General features: G+C 41.1%; 1 protein-coding gene across 1 annotated transcript in view; it reads left to right on the forward strand.

Annotated features, from left to right (window-relative positions):
- The first annotated feature begins 946 nt into the window (after nt 1-946).
- The window catches only part of LOC306832873 (pleckstrin homology domain-containing family G member 1), a 63,744-nt gene continuing 46,249 nt past the window's right edge, over nt 947-18,441 (forward strand). The window contains exon 1 of the mRNA XM_079357893.1: nt 947-1,203. Within this exon, the coding sequence (XP_079214019.1) occupies nt 1,119-1,203 (85 nt within the window). The 5' untranslated portion in view covers nt 947-1,118. The remainder of the gene's footprint in view (nt 1,204-18,441) is intronic.

Here is an 18,441-nt window from a genome sequence, read left to right on the forward strand (position 1 = left end):
GGGTTTGATCCCCAGCTCTTGTAGCAACATGTCCAATGTGTCCTTGGGCAAGAAACTTAACCCAGAATTGCTCCCGCTGCTTTGCCAACAGCGTAATAATGTGTATGATGATGTGATTCGTTACTTCTAATGGTCTCACTACATAGTAACCGCTGCCATCAGTGTGTGAATGGGTTGGTGTGACATGCAGTGTAAAAGCACTTTGAGGAGAAAATGTTACCTAGAAAAGTGCTACACAAGCTCAAGTCCATTTACCATTTATGCATCATCCATTGAGTTCATAATAATATTTTACATAATAAAAACACAATTTCTTCCAAAAGGTCAAACCAAAAGCCTTAAAGCAAAAGTGTGACCTCAGCTTCAGTCTTTAAGTCCTACATTGACCATCACAAGTTACTGAGACCGCTCAAGCACAAACAGAATAGTTAACCACAAAGATGACCACATAAATCATGTTCAAAGCACACAAGACTAAAAGGATGCAACACATACTCACATTTTGTCTAAATGTCAAATTCAGCTAAATTATTTAAGGAAAAATGTCGGTCATTTGACGGCTGCAGAAACGTTTGTGATGAAATTTTTGAAGAGGGAATTCCACTCATACCAATAAACCAGCTGTAAGGGCTTTTCTTTGTCATCTTTGTGATTAGACATGTCTAAATAAAATACATACAAATAAATAATTTGGAAGTGATGTTTTGTAAGATATACTATTAGTCACTTTGTTTCAGCTGGAGGAAATCTACAATTTATTTTACTTTTTTGATAAGTAGCCTATAAGTAAAAACACAGACAAACACTAAATTGCAGTTTTCAAATTGTGTTTGTAGTCTAAAGCCTCATGGCCTTTATTGTCAATTACAAGCTTGCTATTTTAGGTTCTAATAGTCTTTAAATGCCACCACAGTGAAACTGCAGAACCTCAACTTCCAACAGGTGAGACGTCCATAAGTGATGAGGAAACGCGACAGAGTGGTGCACCCGTTTATTGTGACTTTATGAGCGGACAGACAAGGACACATCAGCTCTGTCATTGAACTCGCTAACTTGCCAACTGGGTCAGCGTGAAATCACGTTTATTGAAGGGTAAAGAGGGGCTTTTAGGCGCTTTCATGAAGATCGACCGGTCTCCAAGAGCAGCAGGGCGCCGAAGATTCACTCGGGCGCTATCTCCAAAGACATCTACAAAGAAAAACAGTGAGTTAACAATGGTCTAATATCAAGTAGCCTTTCTAACGCGTACAGGCTGGTGAAACGGTGTAAAACAGGTGGAGCCAGTGCGCGCGTGCGAGCAGCCTGCAGGCCAAAGTGAGAGACAATCACCGACAGATGAAAGCTTATCGAAGATAAGAGAGAGATTTGCAGTCTATGGGTGGAACAGGTTGCATAATGACGAGCATGGGGCAGTGAGATGCACAGTTTATTATGAGATGGCATGTGTGTGAAAATGTTTGAAAGACAGAAAGAACATGAAGGCCTGCTCTTATTATGATGAACTCTGACCGTTTTAGAAATTGATGTTGCATAACTTGTGAATAATTTTACCAAAGAGAAAGTGTAGCCAATGACTGACGTTGTCTCTGGACAGTGAAGTCAACAGTTTCAAATCAACCATGATTTTTTTTATGTTTTTGTTTTTGTTTTTTGCATGGTCATACAGGCTGTTATGCAAGAGCAGCAGATGGGAGAAGTGGGTGGAACTGCTCAGCTTTTTTTTCGCAATCACAGGTGACTTTCACACTGATTCAACTCTGTCTTCATGAGTGACGATAAATACTCAACATTATGGACTATAATAACATCTTGTGTCGGATTGACAAGGCCCATTTTCCACCTTTGCATTTCCTCCTGCTGTTGCAAACTGAATTTAACAAAATTTGACATTTTGAGAAATAACGTGTTTTACTTTTCTTTTTTTTTTTTTTTTTTTTTGAGAGTTTGATAAAAAGGTTGTTAGCACTCACATGTCAGTAAGAAGCCAGGTAGATTGTTAAGCATAAAGGAAATGGGGAATCTAGTTGCTATGGAAACTGAAGAAACAAGGCTAACACTTTTTGGTTTTAACCCTTTAGTTTTTGTATAGATATAACAAACATACTGCTACAAGTGACCTTAATTAGTGAACCTAATGATGTCCTTTTGCTTGTTTTTTTTGCGCTGGTTTTGTGGGCCACCGTAGGTTCTGCTACACAGTTTTAGGGTGAGAAAGGTTGTAACTGTAACACTGAGCTAAATATAATTGTTTTTAGGCCATCCTTCTTTTCTTAAATTCCTCGAATTCCTTCAATCTTTGTAAGGCATCTACATCCCCGCCGATCAGAAGGAAGAGGTAGGCTGGATGGCAAATCACTTGCATGCAGTTAAGAGTGGGATGGCAGGTGTTCTTCTCACTTCTAAATCTCGTGAGAACGTAATCTGAGATTGAACGACCTTCGCACCTTCACCTCCTGCTGTGCCACCCTGTAACGTTAAACCCAGGAAAGACCAGTCTCTCCCTTCTCATGTCTTGTCGGCAGTTTGGTGATTTACTGTCTTCCGCTTGTCTTCTGATGACCTTGTGACCTCAGGTTTTTATAGCAGGTGGCTGTAGGGTCCACTTTTAGCAGCGTAGCTCTCTGGATGGTAACGTTGGTCTTTCTGTTTGTGCCTCCTCTTTGGTCCACACTAAATACCTTCGCATGCGTCAGATAGTATGGTGTTGGATTCTTCAATGAACATTCATGCTGACAGATTCTAATGACTTGGGTAAAACACTGACTTTGTCTTCAGTGCTGACGTGAGCTTTACGTTTCTGGTTTCACTTTTGGATGTGTTGACATCAGAGTGGGTGAAGATAGTCAGGATGAAGTTTAACATCTTTCATTTCTTATCTTTTCTTTTCCTCCCATCATTAGTGTTATATTCTGATTTGGGAAAAAGAAGAATAAGAGCAGCAAAACTAACTACATGGTGGTATCAGTAGCTCAGTCCGTGGGGACTTCCGAGGTGCCCTTGAGCAAGGCAATGAACTCAAACAGCTCAGGAGCACTCACTGTGGCATCCCCCTCTCCTGAACTCTCTTCATTAGTGCTTATCCATAGGATCCTCCTAGTGCATGTGTGTGTATCTCAGTCTATGCGTGTGTGTTGCGTTGTTCAACAACAGAGTTTTAAATTGAATTTCCCCTCACGGGATGAATCAAGGATATCTTCTTCTAACATTCCCTTCAGCATAAGCTGTACCCTGTGTCGAGGCCTTAATTAACACAATGTTTGCTTGCTTATACTGTTATCTAAGAGGTTCAGCACGGTCGGTATTTCATATAATTAGATTAGCTGGGGTTGGGTTTATATTGTGATTCGCTCTCTCTTGTGCTTTGTTTTATTCAGTCTGCTCTTTTTCCAATCAAGTGGAACATTTTTGGCTCATCAGTATAGCTAAATGCTGCATTTTGGACAACAGCTAATTGCTGTTTGTGTCTCCACTTTGATTTCAAGTAAGTCTAAAATGACTGAAATAGAAATTCACACCAAACACATATATTCAAGTGTTCCCATTTCTAACAAGATTTCTCTCTGTTGAGAAGAGTTGACAATCGCCCTGGTACATCTTAACCTATTAGTGGCCCCATATACTCTTTGTCTTTGTAGCATGTAAATAATCCCGTAGTGACGTCTGGTCAAGTTTATGATGCTCTGCAGCTGTCAGGTAGCTTTCTCTCTCCCTATCTGTCTCTTGATTGATGTTTTTTACTGGAGCTCTCTCTGCCGGATGGCTCCACAGGATGTCTTTGGTCCTTCGCTGGATCACGTTTCTCTCCCTTGAAGATGATCTTAAATCACTCCACAACCTGCCCTCTTTGTATTTTAGTCCAGGTGGTGTGTATGAAAGTGTACAGCACGTGTGTTTGACGAGGATGTTTTTTTAGGGAAAACACTTTAGTGTTTATGTGTGTGTACATCTGCGTTTAATGATTATGTACCTGCTATGTTGGTGACACTCTTCTCTGCCCTGAAGCAGATCCAGAAAGCTTGCAAGGTTCAAGCACACTGCAGGCTGAGGAGACCCTAATGGGCTTCAATGAGAGATTCTAGCCCCGTTTCCACACAGCAGTCCGGTACGGATCGGTACGGTTTGGTTAGATTAAGCCTCATCCTGTTTGTGTTTCCACAGCCACCCGTGCCCTATTTGGTAGGCGGCATGTAAGCCGGATGCTGATAACCGCTACGTAATAGCATCACATGATCACAGCTAACAGCTAACCGCAAAGGAGATAAACGGTGACACAAAAAAATCCAACGATGGAAGACATCCATCAATTCATCTCCTCTGTCACTGTCATGTGGCTTTTTATTACAAGAACTCAATCAAGCTTTGTTTCAGAGAAGGCTGTGTGCGGCGAGGAGAAATACAGATGTAAACAGAGAGCTAGCCTAGCCTAAAAATTGCTAGTGTCCTAGCTTTGTAGTGACTTCCAGAGCAGCTCCGATTGTGATTGGTTGAGAAAAACATCACTTAGTGTGAATAAGCAGCGACATGGGCCATAGAATCTCGCCTGTGATATGATGAATACTATTTTATGATGAACATCTCTGTGGAATAATGTGTCAGCCAAACTTTAAAAGTATGTCCTGAAGACATCATGATAGTAAGGATTTATTTCTAGAGATAAACTTGTGGTGAATTTGTTTTCTATTCTTTTCCCATCAGTACTTCTGTTTAAATTCTTTGCCATTCTTTTTTTTTTTCTTTTTTTTTTTTCTCGATGATGAGTGATCTTTAGCCATTGTTTTTAAATCCTCCCTGATTAACCAGATGTGTTGAGTGATGTGATATCCCCCTGTTTTCCTTATCTCTGCTTGGGGCTGCCGCTGAGCTCTCCGCCTGCAGGAGGACGGCACTCTTTGTATTGAGGGTCACAACCTTTCACCTGCTGCTGGCAGTATTCCCTGCTGAGAGGTCACATGTAGGAGCTGAGGCGTGAAGGAGTTGACGACAAGTGGTTGGTAGCGAAGGAGGATGGGAAGAGAGGGAGCGAGGAAAAGTCACAGAAGAAGAATTGATGGAAAGAAACGAGTTGAGTTATTTTCCAGCGTTTTCTACCTTCAACACTGGTGGCTTTATTATCACACCTGTACATAATGTGATCCATTACAGCGTCTCTTCCATGAAGCTCACTTTTATGAAGCTTCCTTTTTTTTAAGTTTTCAATGTTGTTGGAGGATATGAAACGTTCTCATCCTGGTCAAGAAGGATTGAGATTAACGGACATATTTGTTCTGCAGGCTGTCGTCTTTGAACTGTTTTTATTGAGAACGTCCTTATTAGAGAAAGTTAAACAAGGTGTCACTGTACTGAATTAACTGGCGATACTCTGACAGGTGTTCTGCATTAGTGGCTTTTGAAGACCCATGTTTCCTATCAAAATAATCTTAAACATCCTACTTGCAGATGCTTAAAGCTGCATTTACTGACGTTGTTTTCTCCTCAAAAGATCCTTGCTTGTGTTGTCTTTTTCATGTACTGTACGTCGCTTTGGATAAAAGTGTCTGATAAGTGAATTGTAGAATTGCCGAAGCTTGTTCAAAACAACGGAAACGTCTGTGAATATTTAGTCCACCAAAGTTTAAAATGTAAAGGCTAATACAGCTCATGAATTCCTAAGGTGTAGCTTATAAAGTAAATGCGTAGTTGGTTTAGGGTTCATAGGTCATAAATCAGAATTAAATAGATGAGAATTGAGACGCGAGATAATCCCACATGTATCACCACGAAGCTCTGGATGCAGCTGTGCATCTATATGACCTATTCCTGCTGTGCTTACAGGAACGGGAAGTGAGCTGTGCTAACAAGCAGTGCATCCATCTTTAATATGTAGCTTCCTGACAGATACAATCGGGGAGCTCACTTCTTCCCAAAATCCCTGTATTGTGTGTGGCACAACATTTTTCTTTGAAGCACCGGTTGACGACCTTTAGTGAAAACTGTCGAGCTTCAGCACCACACACCTAGAATTAAGTTTTCTATTCCAATGACATGTACTGACATCTCTATCAGGGGATAAAAGCCCCGTCATTTTCTCTATACCTGCCGTGAGTGAAGATGCAAAGAATACCACAAATCAGGGCTAACATGCAAACCGTGCCCTCGCATGCAAAGCTGTGTGGCAGCCGGCAACACAAGGTAAAGTCTGACTTTAGATTGTAAAGACAAGATCACTGTGTTTGAGCGCCATTCTGATCCTTTTCATTAACGTATACAGAATACATTTTGGGTCAGCAAGCGTGTGTTCTGTTTACGTAGGTTCTAATAATTACTGTATGTTTATTTGTGTAAGGATTGTCACCCTTTTAGCTTGATAGATGTGTTTGAACTGCTGTGACTGCTGTTTCCTGTTGTAATCAAAAGACACCGAGACAACAGAGTTTGTCCTCACCTGTGTGTATGTGTGTGCATGTCAAAAGGACGCACATTTGATGGATATCACCATGTGTTTCCTGTTAAACTCGGGTGTGTGTGTGTGTGTGTGTGTGTGTGTATGTGTTCATGTCTGTGGCTGCTCCTGTTCTCTGGTCCAGCCCATATTTCCGTGGCCTTGACTGCAGCAGCAGCAGCAGCAGCAGACTGACATGCACAGACCTGCTCCATGCTGCACAGAGATATTTCTGGACTGTTTGTGAGACAGGCTGTTGGTTAACTACTTAAAACCAAATAATTTCCCTTTTCCAGGTCCGAGGGGCTGAAGCGAAAGGCTGCTCACTTTTTTTTAAGTGTTTAACTAATAATGCAAAGACTTAACCCACCCTTTGGTTTCAATGAGCGGTTTAGAAGCCCACCCACTGGGGTGGCCTTATTGAAAAGCTAAAGCTATCAAAACCTTCGGTCAACCTAACAACAGGCAAAGAGCTGGAGGCAAAAAGTTGAAATCTCCTGAAAAAAAAAAAAACACACTTTAATGAGACAAATCGTTTAATTTTCCTAAAAATGTCACGCCCATACAGTTTGTGTCAATGAAGATGTGAACCAATCAGATAAGACTAGTCTTTTTTTTGTATCATGCTGCACACGTGCTTATTTCTGCTGCCAAAATGGACATTTTAATATGGTCTCTGTGTGTGGGACTTCTTGGTCTTCTGGTGTCAGCCTGACTGTAAGTGGACACTCGATGAACTGTGGTTGTTTGCACGATCGCATTGGCTTAATTTTTTTTCCAACATTGGCGGTTTCTGCGACAGTACATTATTTAATTCTACAGGAGTTCATGTAATTTAACAAAAGCTTGAAACCTTCTGATGAACTTGATGTGAAATGTAGTAGTGTACTCACCTTGGGGATAAAGTTGATGGGACTAGTGATAACCTATATCACAGAGTTGTGGCTAACGTGCACACAAAATCTTTAAATAACTGTTTTTTTTCTTTCTTTTTTTTTTTTTTTTACATTGACCATTGCTAATGGACCAGGAAGAAATTTCTGGTTGGATGCAGAATGTTTATGTTGATGAAGAATCAACACAAACATAAAGAATGAGGAATGTTGGGAATTTTCCATTGAAACGAATAGCCTTTTGTTAGTTTATTTAGTGCCAGGCTATCCCATTTTAGGCAAAACTGGGAATCAATAGTTGGTTGTTGATCCTGACATCCCCAAGTTGCCTTACATACCAATACATTTGGTTTCCCTGTAAGGTTCTCGGCTGTACCGCTGTGAACACGAACATTTCTGATTTCTTTCTCACCTTCGGTTCCACCAAACAGATGTGACTCATAACTTTAATGTTGGTGGTATTTTCAAAGCTTTGCTGCAGCAGTCTTTTTCCTGGTTTCTTTTTGAAGTCTTTGCAATCTGTACAGTGTTTAAACCTTTAACATGTTTGACTCTCATGTTTCATTTTTTGTGTTTTTGTTGTCATAGCGATTTGTTTTCTCACATCTCCTGCATGGTTTTCAACTTCTTCTTTAAGTCGTCTACACTTCCTGACTTGAATGTCGACATCCTTGTATCAGGAGGTTATATTGAACCTGCTGCTATTCCTTATAAAAAAATATAGAAATATAGAAAAAAAACAACAACATGGAAAAGAGTTGTATGTGTATGGAGACAGCTAATGTGCAGCTAAGAGAACTTAATAATCGCAGCACTTTAATATTTTGGCTCAGACTCAGCTTGTCTCCGGTTTTTAGGTCTGTTCTGTTCTCGGTCTGTCACTGATGTGTGTGTTTTAAATCAGTGAAGATGTCTCAGATGAGATGAGACATTTGGATTACTTCGGGGCACAATGGATTCGACTTGAACCACCAGAGGAGCTTGTATGAAACCCGCTGATTTCACACATACCTGTTTGAATGTGAAATGAAGCGTGTGTGGGCCTATTAGTGATTATGTACTGTATGTCGAAACCCATTCTGTGCGTCTGATAACACACTGGTGGGTGTATTAGCACGGCGGAGAAAAGCATTCCAGCAGACATACCTGTCGTCTGTGATTTTAGTGCACATGCTTTTTCTGCATCGCTAACCACTACTTAAAGTACTTTAGAGATCTGCTGTGAAAACATGTTTCGCCTAATTACACGGTTTGAGACGAGGCGAGGGAAAGTTTGGCCCACTTTAACACTTGAAGTGTAACCTTAGAAAATATTTTAATGCATGCTTACAGAGTAGCTTTAATACCCACCTGGTATTACAAGAGCTGCTGCTAAGATTGTGGAGTTACAGAGAATTAACTATTAACTCAAGTGCTCAGAATACTGGTCACCACTCAATCATGTAATACACGGTGACAGAATAGACAAAGCTTTTAATGTCCTGACTATGTAAGTATATCCTTTTTTTATTTGTCTTCTGACATATTCCTGTCATTTAGCTAATTTTTTTTAATGTACACTCAACAAAAATATAAACGCAACACTTTTGTTTTTGCTCCCATTTGTCATGAGATGGACTCAAAGATCTAAAATTCATTCCAGATACACAATATTACCATTTCTCTCAAACATTGTTCACAAATCTGTCTAAATGTGTGATAGTGAGCACTTTTGCTTTGCTGAGATAATCCATCCCACCTCACAGGTGTGCCACATCAAGATGCTCATCAGACACCATGATTAGTGCATAGGTGTACCTTAGACTGTCCACAATAAAAGGCCACCCTGAAATGTGCAGTTTTTGCTTTATTGAGGGTCTGGGGACTCAGAACCAGTCAGTATCTGGTGTGACCACCATTTGCCTCATGCAGTGCAACACATCTTCTTCGCATAGAGTTTATCAGATTGTCAATTGTGGCCTGTGGAATGTTGGTCCACTCCTCTTCAATGGCTGTGCGAAGTTGCTGGATATTAGTGGGAACTGGTACGCGCTGTCGTATACGCCGGTCAAGCACATCCCAAACATGCTCAATGGGTGACATGTCCGGTGAGTATGCTGGCCATGCAAGAACTGGGACATTTTCAGCTTCCAAGAATTGTGTACAGATCCTTGCAACATGGGGCCGTGCATTATCTTGCTGAAACATGAGGTGATGTTCATGGATGTATGGCACAACAATGGGCCTCAGGATCTCATCACGGTATCTCTGTGCATTCAAAATGCCATCAATAAAATGCACCTGTGTTCTTCGTCCATAACAGATGCCTGCCCATACCATAACCCCACCACCACCATGGGCCACTCGATCCACAACATTGACATCAGCAAAGCGCTCACCCACACGACGCCACACACGCTGTCTGCCATCTGCCCTGAACAATGTAAACCGAGATTCATCCGTGAAGAGAACACCTCTCCAACGTGCCAGACGCCATCGAATGTGAGCATTTGCCCACTCAAGTCTGTTACGGCGACGATCTGGAGTCAGGTTAAGACCCCGATGAGGACGACGAGCATGCAGTTGAGCTTCCCTGAGACGGTTTCTGACAGTTTGTGCAGAAATTCTTTGGTTATGCAAACCAATTGTTTCAGCAGCTGTCTGAGTAGCTGGTCTCAGACGATCTTGGAGGTGAACCTGCTGGATGTGGAGGTCCTGGGCTGGTGTGGTTACACGTGGTCTGCGGTTGTGAGGCCGGTTGGATGTACTGCCATATTCTCTGAAACGCCTTTGGAGACGGCTTATGGTGGAGAAATGAACATTCAATGCCCGAGCAACAGATCTGGTTGACATTCCTGCTGTCAGCATGCCAATTGCACGCTCCCTCAATGCTTGCGCCATCTGTGGCATTTTGCTGTGAGACAAAACTGCACATTTCAGAGTGGCCTTTTATTGTGGGCAGTATAAGGTACACCTGTGCACTAATCATGGTGTCTGATGAGCATCTTGATGTGGCACACCTGTGAGGTGGGATGGATTATCTCAGCAAAGCAAAAGTGCTCACTATCACACATTTAGACAGATTTGTGAACAATGTTTGAGAGAAATGGTAATATTGTGTATCTGGAATGAATTTTAGATCTTTGAGTCCATCTCATGACAAATGGGAGCAAAAACAAAAGTGTTGCGTTTATATTTTTGTTGAGTATATTTACATCACAACACGTCAGTGTTTTGATATTCAGCCGTAAAAGGACAAATACAAAAGCCAGTGATTCACAGCATCATAGGTTTGTGTAATACTTCTTTAAAGCCTTTTTGTAACTCTGAAATCACGTTCTTCCAAATGAAAACGCTAGCGTCTGAAATCAAAAGTTGCAGGTTGCTTGTTGTACTGTATTTGCAGCACCAGAATTAGAAAGTGTTTGCTGGTGCACTTGCCTCTCCCTGCTCCCTGCAGGTTGTGTCTGTGTAAACTAAAGGCCAAAAGGTCAGAGGTCAGGGGCAGGGTGAGACTGAAATACTCTGCAGCAGGCATTTTCCAGATAGTATGAAAGGAATCCTAATGGTATTGGCTACATAAGGGAGTGCAGGTTGACATGTTCATATGTTGTACAGTGACTCTATCAGTGAAATTGTAAGTAAACAAGAGGAAGCAGAATGTGGTCCTGTGTCTAAACTTTTGTCAGAAATCTTGTACCACACAGTACATGTACATAAGTGAGTTCATTCTGAAGGGCATTCTTTCTATCTGCTTTTATTGTGGCTACATGCTGCACTCTGTTCTTTGAGTGTGTGTGTGTGTGTGTGTGTGTTTGTGTTTTTGCAGGTGGTATATGGCTCGTGGATTCATCCATAAAATCTCGAGTCCTTTTTAAATTATGATTCTGCAACAGTGCCATAACATAGCTCATCTGTCAATACGCTTTTGTCCTAATCATTGCATCAGCAGCAGTGTACTATTAGTGTTCCAGTGTGTGATTTCACACTGCACTTCAACACGTTGACGCACAGCATGTAAACACTCCCAGAGAGCTTCACGTACTGACACTGAGAGATACATACGCACACACAGCGCTGCCTTTGCTACTGTCTCTGTCACGACTTTGTCTGAAGGAGCAAGGGCTGAAGGACTCTGCCCCACCATTCATAAGAAAGAACTAGACAATGAATTATTTCCAAGCTATTATAGAAGAGAAGCTATAAAGCCACACTGCTCTTCTCAAAGCATTATGGGATATAACGCGACAATTGGCTTTAAAAAGAAGGTTGGGAAATAGGTGGTTTCAGGGATCCCTCAACTCCATTATAGATGCAAAAATGTAGAAATAACCCATCATACATTTAAGTTAATTGTGTGTGCATCAATGCTAATGATGAAGCTACCCACTAGCTTAAATGCATTAAGTATAGAAAGAACTGCGTTATCTCTTTGTTTCAGGTGGGCTTCACTGCGCATCATGTTGATCAGTCAACATCATCCTGTGATGATGTTTCCTGGGGAAGAAGCAAAAAGGGAATGTGCCAGGATGGGTCAGGGAGTCAGCAGCACATCAGAGCTAGAACATGTCCCATGACAACCGGAGACATTTTTACGCCAGTCTGAGGGGGATTCCTGGCTAAGTTTATCAGGTTGGTGAGTCGTCAGAGTGGGAAACTATGTGGAGCTGGATGTTGCGGTGGAAGAAACATTCCTCTCGCTTTATTTAAATATTCCCTCAGCACACCAGGACTCTGTGGGTGGATAATAAAGTATGCATTAGTGAGCCCCAGAGATTGGTAGTTTATCCCCACAGTAGCTGCATAATGTATATAGAGCTTAGGCTGGAATCAAAGGATTTTCATCATTTTTATTATTTCATGACTGTTTGTATTGCGTCAGATAATGCATGTGGGACCCTTTTGTTTCATGTTTGTAACTTGTAAGTTATGCAGGCTCGATCTTTTAAGTGATTTATAATTTAACATTTATGCGAACGTCTGAATTCCTGTTGTGTTCCTGTTTTAGGTCGGATCGGTCTGTTAAAAACTGATATGTCGTCAGTTATAAATGAAAGAGATTAAAGATGAAATGCTGGGAATGAAAGTTTTTTTTTTTGTTTTTTTTTTAACCCTTTAACAATCCAAGTCCGAACACTTGATTATTTAGAACGGATTACATTGATTCCTGAATTCAAGTTCTCAAACATTTCTGAAAAGTATTCAAAATCAAGACGACAGTTTATTGGCCAGAATAACAACAGTGCACTGAAACAATATGTTTTTGCTTGGAAATTAACAATTAAATTAAAAACAATGTTCAAATCAACAATAAACATGAATTGAGTAAACCTAGTTATATCAGCATATACTATCCAGTTGAAGTAGCTTAAAGACTGCTACACTGACTTGTACAGTTCACTTCACTTGTTTTCAATGAATCCAACCATGCAGTCACATTTCTGTTAACAGATTTACTCTCTACAGTTACTTTGCATGAGATTTTTTTTCTATAGCCACAGCACCTTTTCATCTAATCAGTATTGGACGAATACTTTCTGTCAGTCCTGTTCCACTTATAGGTCTGCTAAATAATGAGGCCAGCAGTAACTTGTTGGTTGAACCAGAATGTGAATGTGTGCCATTGTTGGCCTCGGCGCCTCCCTCCTCTCAGTGTACTCCCCAAGGTCCCATATATGAGGCTGGCTTCTTTCCTCCCTCGTTTTGTTATGTCTATGCCCCCCCAACAAGTTCACCATGCACTATTTCTGGAACCCATTTATTCCAATGTACACGTGAAAGGTGCTGCCAAGTATAAGAGGCACAGGCCTTTAGAAGAGGAGTGAAAGAGGGACAAAGCGGGTGAGAGGCGGGCAGCTTCTTCTAAGTGACAAAAATAAAGTATGGTGGTGAGGAAGTTGCAGCTAACAAACTTTATTTAGGTCTTGTATTAAAATAGAGACTAACCAGCTGCCTTCATGTGACTAAAAATATCCAAAACACATTTTATTTTGAGCTTCCTGTCGCAAAAGAATCAGTTATTTGCTCAGTGGTGTTTCATAGCGGTTGTCTGAGCGGTGTGAACAGCTGTATTCAGGCCATACCAACTCAGACACGGGGCGTGTGACCCACGGGTTAGTCCAACTGTCTGTATGGAGGGGTATACTAAGTGTGGCTTACATGCCTTTTCATCAGTTTAGCTTGCATACTTTGTACTTTGCGTTGTTTAGGAACAGTCCCGTAACCAAGAACAGGTCAACTGTCAGAGTTGTCATTGAAGTTTGTTGGATCAGTGGAATATCGTTGTATGACTTGTTAATATTCAAAGTCATAACAGTAATGATAATGTTGTTAGTGTGTGTGGTAGACAATTCCTGAGACTTTTGACTTGCATCACACTGGATATTTGCAATAGTAATGTTTCAAACATGAATTCAGGCCTTCAGGGTATCCCTCTTTAATATTTACTAGTATAGCAAAATTGCTGACTCTCACTCTCACCATTCTTACAGCCTTCTTGTAAGCTGTGACAAGAAATAGTTTTTAGTTCTAAAACATGTTAAATAACCTTCTCATGGCCAGTTGGTAATGTGATTGGGATTACAGCAGTTAAATAGTCAGACATTTCCCCTTGGTAGAGAAACAGACGAGTAATAACAACAACTGGATGTGCAGTTAAATACATTTAGTAACTGATCGCGTTATGGAGAAAAGCAGCTGAAAAATTGATGTTGAAATCTTGGAAACGTGTTAATTTTTTTAACCTCTCAAAAATTGTAGTAAAGAATCCTTTAAAAACTGTTCAAAGGGAGTTTTGCTTTTGACATGCTTTCCTGGCGTCTGCTGATGCACCGGGGTGTTAATTGATGCAGTAAAACCAACAATGATTGATCGTTGCACTTGCAAAAAATCACTTGAAAAATAAATCCATTTTGTGTCATATGTCAGCATGAACCAAACGGGGACCTAGTCCTCCAAACAATGCTCCAGCAGGTACCTTGACATTAAACCTGGGTATGAAACGGGGATAAATGGCCTGACCTGTAGAACCTTCTTCCCACACACACGTGTACACACACCTGGACAGACCTGTGCTGAGCAGATCTGTCAGCGCCCTGCATGTTAGACCATGGAGGGATAAACTGAGTCTAATGAGGAGAATTCCTCAGAGACTGCAGGAGTATCTGTAAGGCAGACATTCAGACTGTGAAGGTTATAATGACAAATGGTTTCATGATGACAAATTCAGCTTTTTTCAGAATTCAATACTGGAGATTCATTCTGAAAGGGGTTCCCAATCCTTTCCCACTTTTTGTACCTGAAAAGCTGAGCCCCTCCAAGGACGCATACAAGAAACAAAGGTGATATATTGCTGTCAAAAATTGACATCAATTTTAATGTTTTCATTGATATAATTGAAGCAAAATAGGAATACACACACTTGTTTTCAACCAGACCCCTTTGTATAAACTCCAGTAAATATGTTTAGTTTTGACAGCCTCGGAGCAGACAAAGCCTGAGATCTTTAGTTCGGCCCTTAGGGGGCCCCAGACCCTAGGTTGGGACCCAATGCTCTAAAAGGAATAGTATAGCCATAAGCTGTTTCATTGTGCACTCGTCAATTTGTGAACTCCTAAAGAGACCAGAGGGGGGTATAAGTTGGAGGTGGTCCGGGGGGTGGGGGGCACACTCTAACGATGGCATCGTCTGAACAGGCCGCAAACATTAAAGTAATTTATTTCACTGACAGAGAAAAGACAGAACTCCCCCCCCCCCCCCCCTCCACCCTCCAGTTTTCTTTTTCTCCATACTGCCCCCCCCTCCCCCCCCCCCCCCCCCCCCATCTAACTCTCCCACTCAGCAGCTGTTCCTCTCACTTTCCGCCCTTCTCTGCACCCCTGCATGCCCCCCCCAAAAGCCCCAGTATGAAGGCTTTGTTTTATTGTTGTGCAGCGTTTTGCAGGGAAAACCCCCGTCTGGGGTGCAAGGGGCAGGGGTCCAACTACTTCCAAACGCTGGGGTGTAGCGGTGTGGACGCAGGGACAGGGGGAGGATTAAGAGAGGCGGTTGGATGTTTGGTTCCTTAATGAGTTTTGTAATGTTTTCAAAGCTGTCGCGTTCGGCTCAACCCACTGGAACTCATTTTAACATCTGTTTGAGATGTTGAAACCGCTCAGTGCTTTCACAAGGATTAAAATCCCTTTGATTTGCTCAACTGTGTCAAAAAAAAATAATCTAAATTTTTAATGCAAAGTTGGCGTTTTTCACACCTATTTATAACCCACTTCTGTTTGTTCCTGCTAGTTGGGAAAAAATCCAGTTGAAGCTGACTCTTGTTTTTGTGTTTCCCTAGACTTAAAAAAAGCAAAACATGTATCACATGTCAGCTCCATACTCAGATCCAGAGATCTGTCATGTCGCTTCTAAATGAGCTGAAAAATCCCCAGCCAAAGACAGGAAACAAACAACATTTATTTGTGGTGTTGACAAATGACTGTTTCCTGTTCAGAGGAGAAAATATGTAGAGGGAGCAAAGGAATCAGGAGCAGCCTCTATTTCTGCATGAGCAGCAACCTTATAAAAACAAGAGGCATGCGTGTTTACATTGTAACCACCAATCAGCAGGAATATACAGGAAGAGCCGCGGGTTGTTGTTTGCTGAGGAAAAATACGTTTGAGCATGGATGTTTCAGTGTTCATTTGCGTGTTTTTTAATACTTTATTAGTTTATACAGTTGATTTGAAGCTACTTTTAACTGGACTTTTGCCAACATTTCATGTAGTTGTGTTTCTCTAAAATGTGCATTAAATATCAGCCTTTAAAAAAAAAAAAAAAGCCCCCAAATAAATCCCATTTTTACGTAAAAATTAAAAAAAAAAAAAGAAAAGAAAATGTAAATAGCCAGGTTTAAAAATGTTTATTATGTTGGAGCTTTTATTATAATTCTAAAACTGAGTCTTAAGGAAAGTCATATTTTTTTCTGCAGTTTAAATGTTTGACTTGTAGAAGAAGATGTAAACCTTAAATTGCAGGCTTTTACAGCACGTTAGTACCTGGATCTGATTTCGGGATGTTGGAGTTGGGATGGCTTGGTTTGTGGTCTGAAAACTTAACCACACTGGTTTCCTGCACCCCAGGTCTGTCCCACCACAGTGCCCCTGTGGCTCTCTATAGAGAGCTGAGAAGATAATGATCCGAGCTATTTAGCCCACAGGGCCAGTTTGGCCACAGCTCCTGTACTGCAGAGGAAATAACTCAAAGAAAATGAATGAAAGGGACACTTACAATGCTGTGGATTTAAAGTCATAGTACCTTTTGTTTTTCTGTTTTGATTTATTGTGTGTGTGTGTGTGTGTGTGTGTGTGTGTGTGTGTGTGTGTGTGTGTGTGTGTGTGTGTGTGTGTGTGTGTGTGTGTGTGTGTGTGTGTGTGTGTGTGTGTGTGTGTGTGTGTGTGTGTGTGTGTGTGTGTGTGTGTGTGTGTGTGTGTGTGTGTGTGTGTGTGTGTGTGTGTGTGTGTGTGTGTGTGTGTGTGTGTGTGTGTGTGTGTGTGTGTGTGTGTGAGAAATCAGTGAAGATGTCTCAGATGAGATGAGTGCAAAAATGTCAGCCCATGTAACAGGTGGTATCAGCTTCGGGGGTTTGTTGCTCGGACTGCTACTGTGTGTGTGTGTGGTCAGCTATATGGACTGGCCATTGTGCCTGTGGCCCTCAACAGATGTGATCTGAACAATGAGGGTAAATAAAAGGAAGTGGTGTATAAATAGCCTCTTACGTCTGCATGAGCAGAGTTCTTGTGTGTGTGTGTGTGTGTGTGTGTGTGTGTGTGAGAGAGAGAGATCCGGTTTGATGTGAATGAATTGTACATTGGGAAGTTGCACTGTGTTTTCCATTTCACCAGTGTTGCTAAATTGTTTAACAGTAGCCTAATCTCAGCACAGGAATATGTAATAGGTTTTTATTTTTGAAGCTGGCAAGCAGTTTTTATGTCCCTGCAGTCTGAAGATGTACTTTAAATACTTTAACCCCTTGTGTCAAAGAAGGAGTCACAGTGTAAGCACTGAAGCCTTGTTAGAAACTGAGAGTTCACGTTTTTTTTTTTGCTTCGCAGGATGCGTCTCTGGTTCCTCTCTTCCTGCTCAGACAGACCTTCATCAGATCTGATTCAGGTCGGCCAATCAGCAACGTTTATTTATTATCCCCGACTAATGTACATCTGTGAACTCTTCTGACTTTGTCAGGCTGGTATACTCCATAATTCTTTATTGCTGAAGCCCTGTGAAAACTGAAAGAGGTTTTCAACATGTATCCTGAGCAGAAGAATCTCTTTGCTAATTTTTTCTCCAATTCTTGGGTCCTTAAGTCTGACGTTTCCTTGCTAAAGTTATTAAGGACAAGAACCTTGATAAGAGGTTTTAAGTATGTTTTAAATATTATCTCTCTAACTTTTTAAAAACTTCTCTGAGAGTTTCTTCTTCTCTTTTTTATTGACGTTGACCTTTAACATGTTCAGTCTTTTGAGCTGGAGTGTCTGAAATCACTGGCTATTATCTGCTGGTTTCAGAAACTGCTGTGTCTTCGTATTTGTGGTAGAAGACGTATTTATGGGGCTCATCTTCCTCTTGGTAACATCTGGGTCGAGTTAGGACCTGTAACTAACATCTGTATTTACTGTAAACAACAGACGGGGATTTTTTTCTAGTTCCTGTGCCTCAAAACACTTAATATAGACAGACAGGGGAGATATTTCATGTGACTTAAAGCCATAAACTGGATCACAGTTTAGATTGCTGTTCATGACACTTCTAAAAGACAGGCAGCTGAACCACATGGCCCACATGTCCATCAAACAACAGAGTCTTATAAAATTATTGGCTTTGGATCATGTTGCTTGGCAACTACTGCATCAAAAACCTGTTATGCTAATACCTAAACGAAACTGTCTGCAGTTTAATTAGTCTGTGTATGAGTAATACTTCATGTTTGAAACACTTCATAGAATAGTGTGATTCTCTATTATTGGAACTAAAACCTTTTTGTGTTAGTGTTTTCTTTTGCAAGATGTGTTTGTTTTATTATTAAAATATATACACCACAAAAAACCTGAGCGTGCCAGTGAAAGCAAGGCAAAGCTGCGGGATTTGGCTTCACCATCAATATAAGTGCACACAAC

Source organism: Symphodus melops, assembly GCF_947650265.1.
Source record: "Symphodus melops genome assembly, chromosome: 1".
NCBI lineage: Eukaryota > Metazoa > Chordata > Actinopteri > Labriformes > Labridae > Symphodus > Symphodus melops.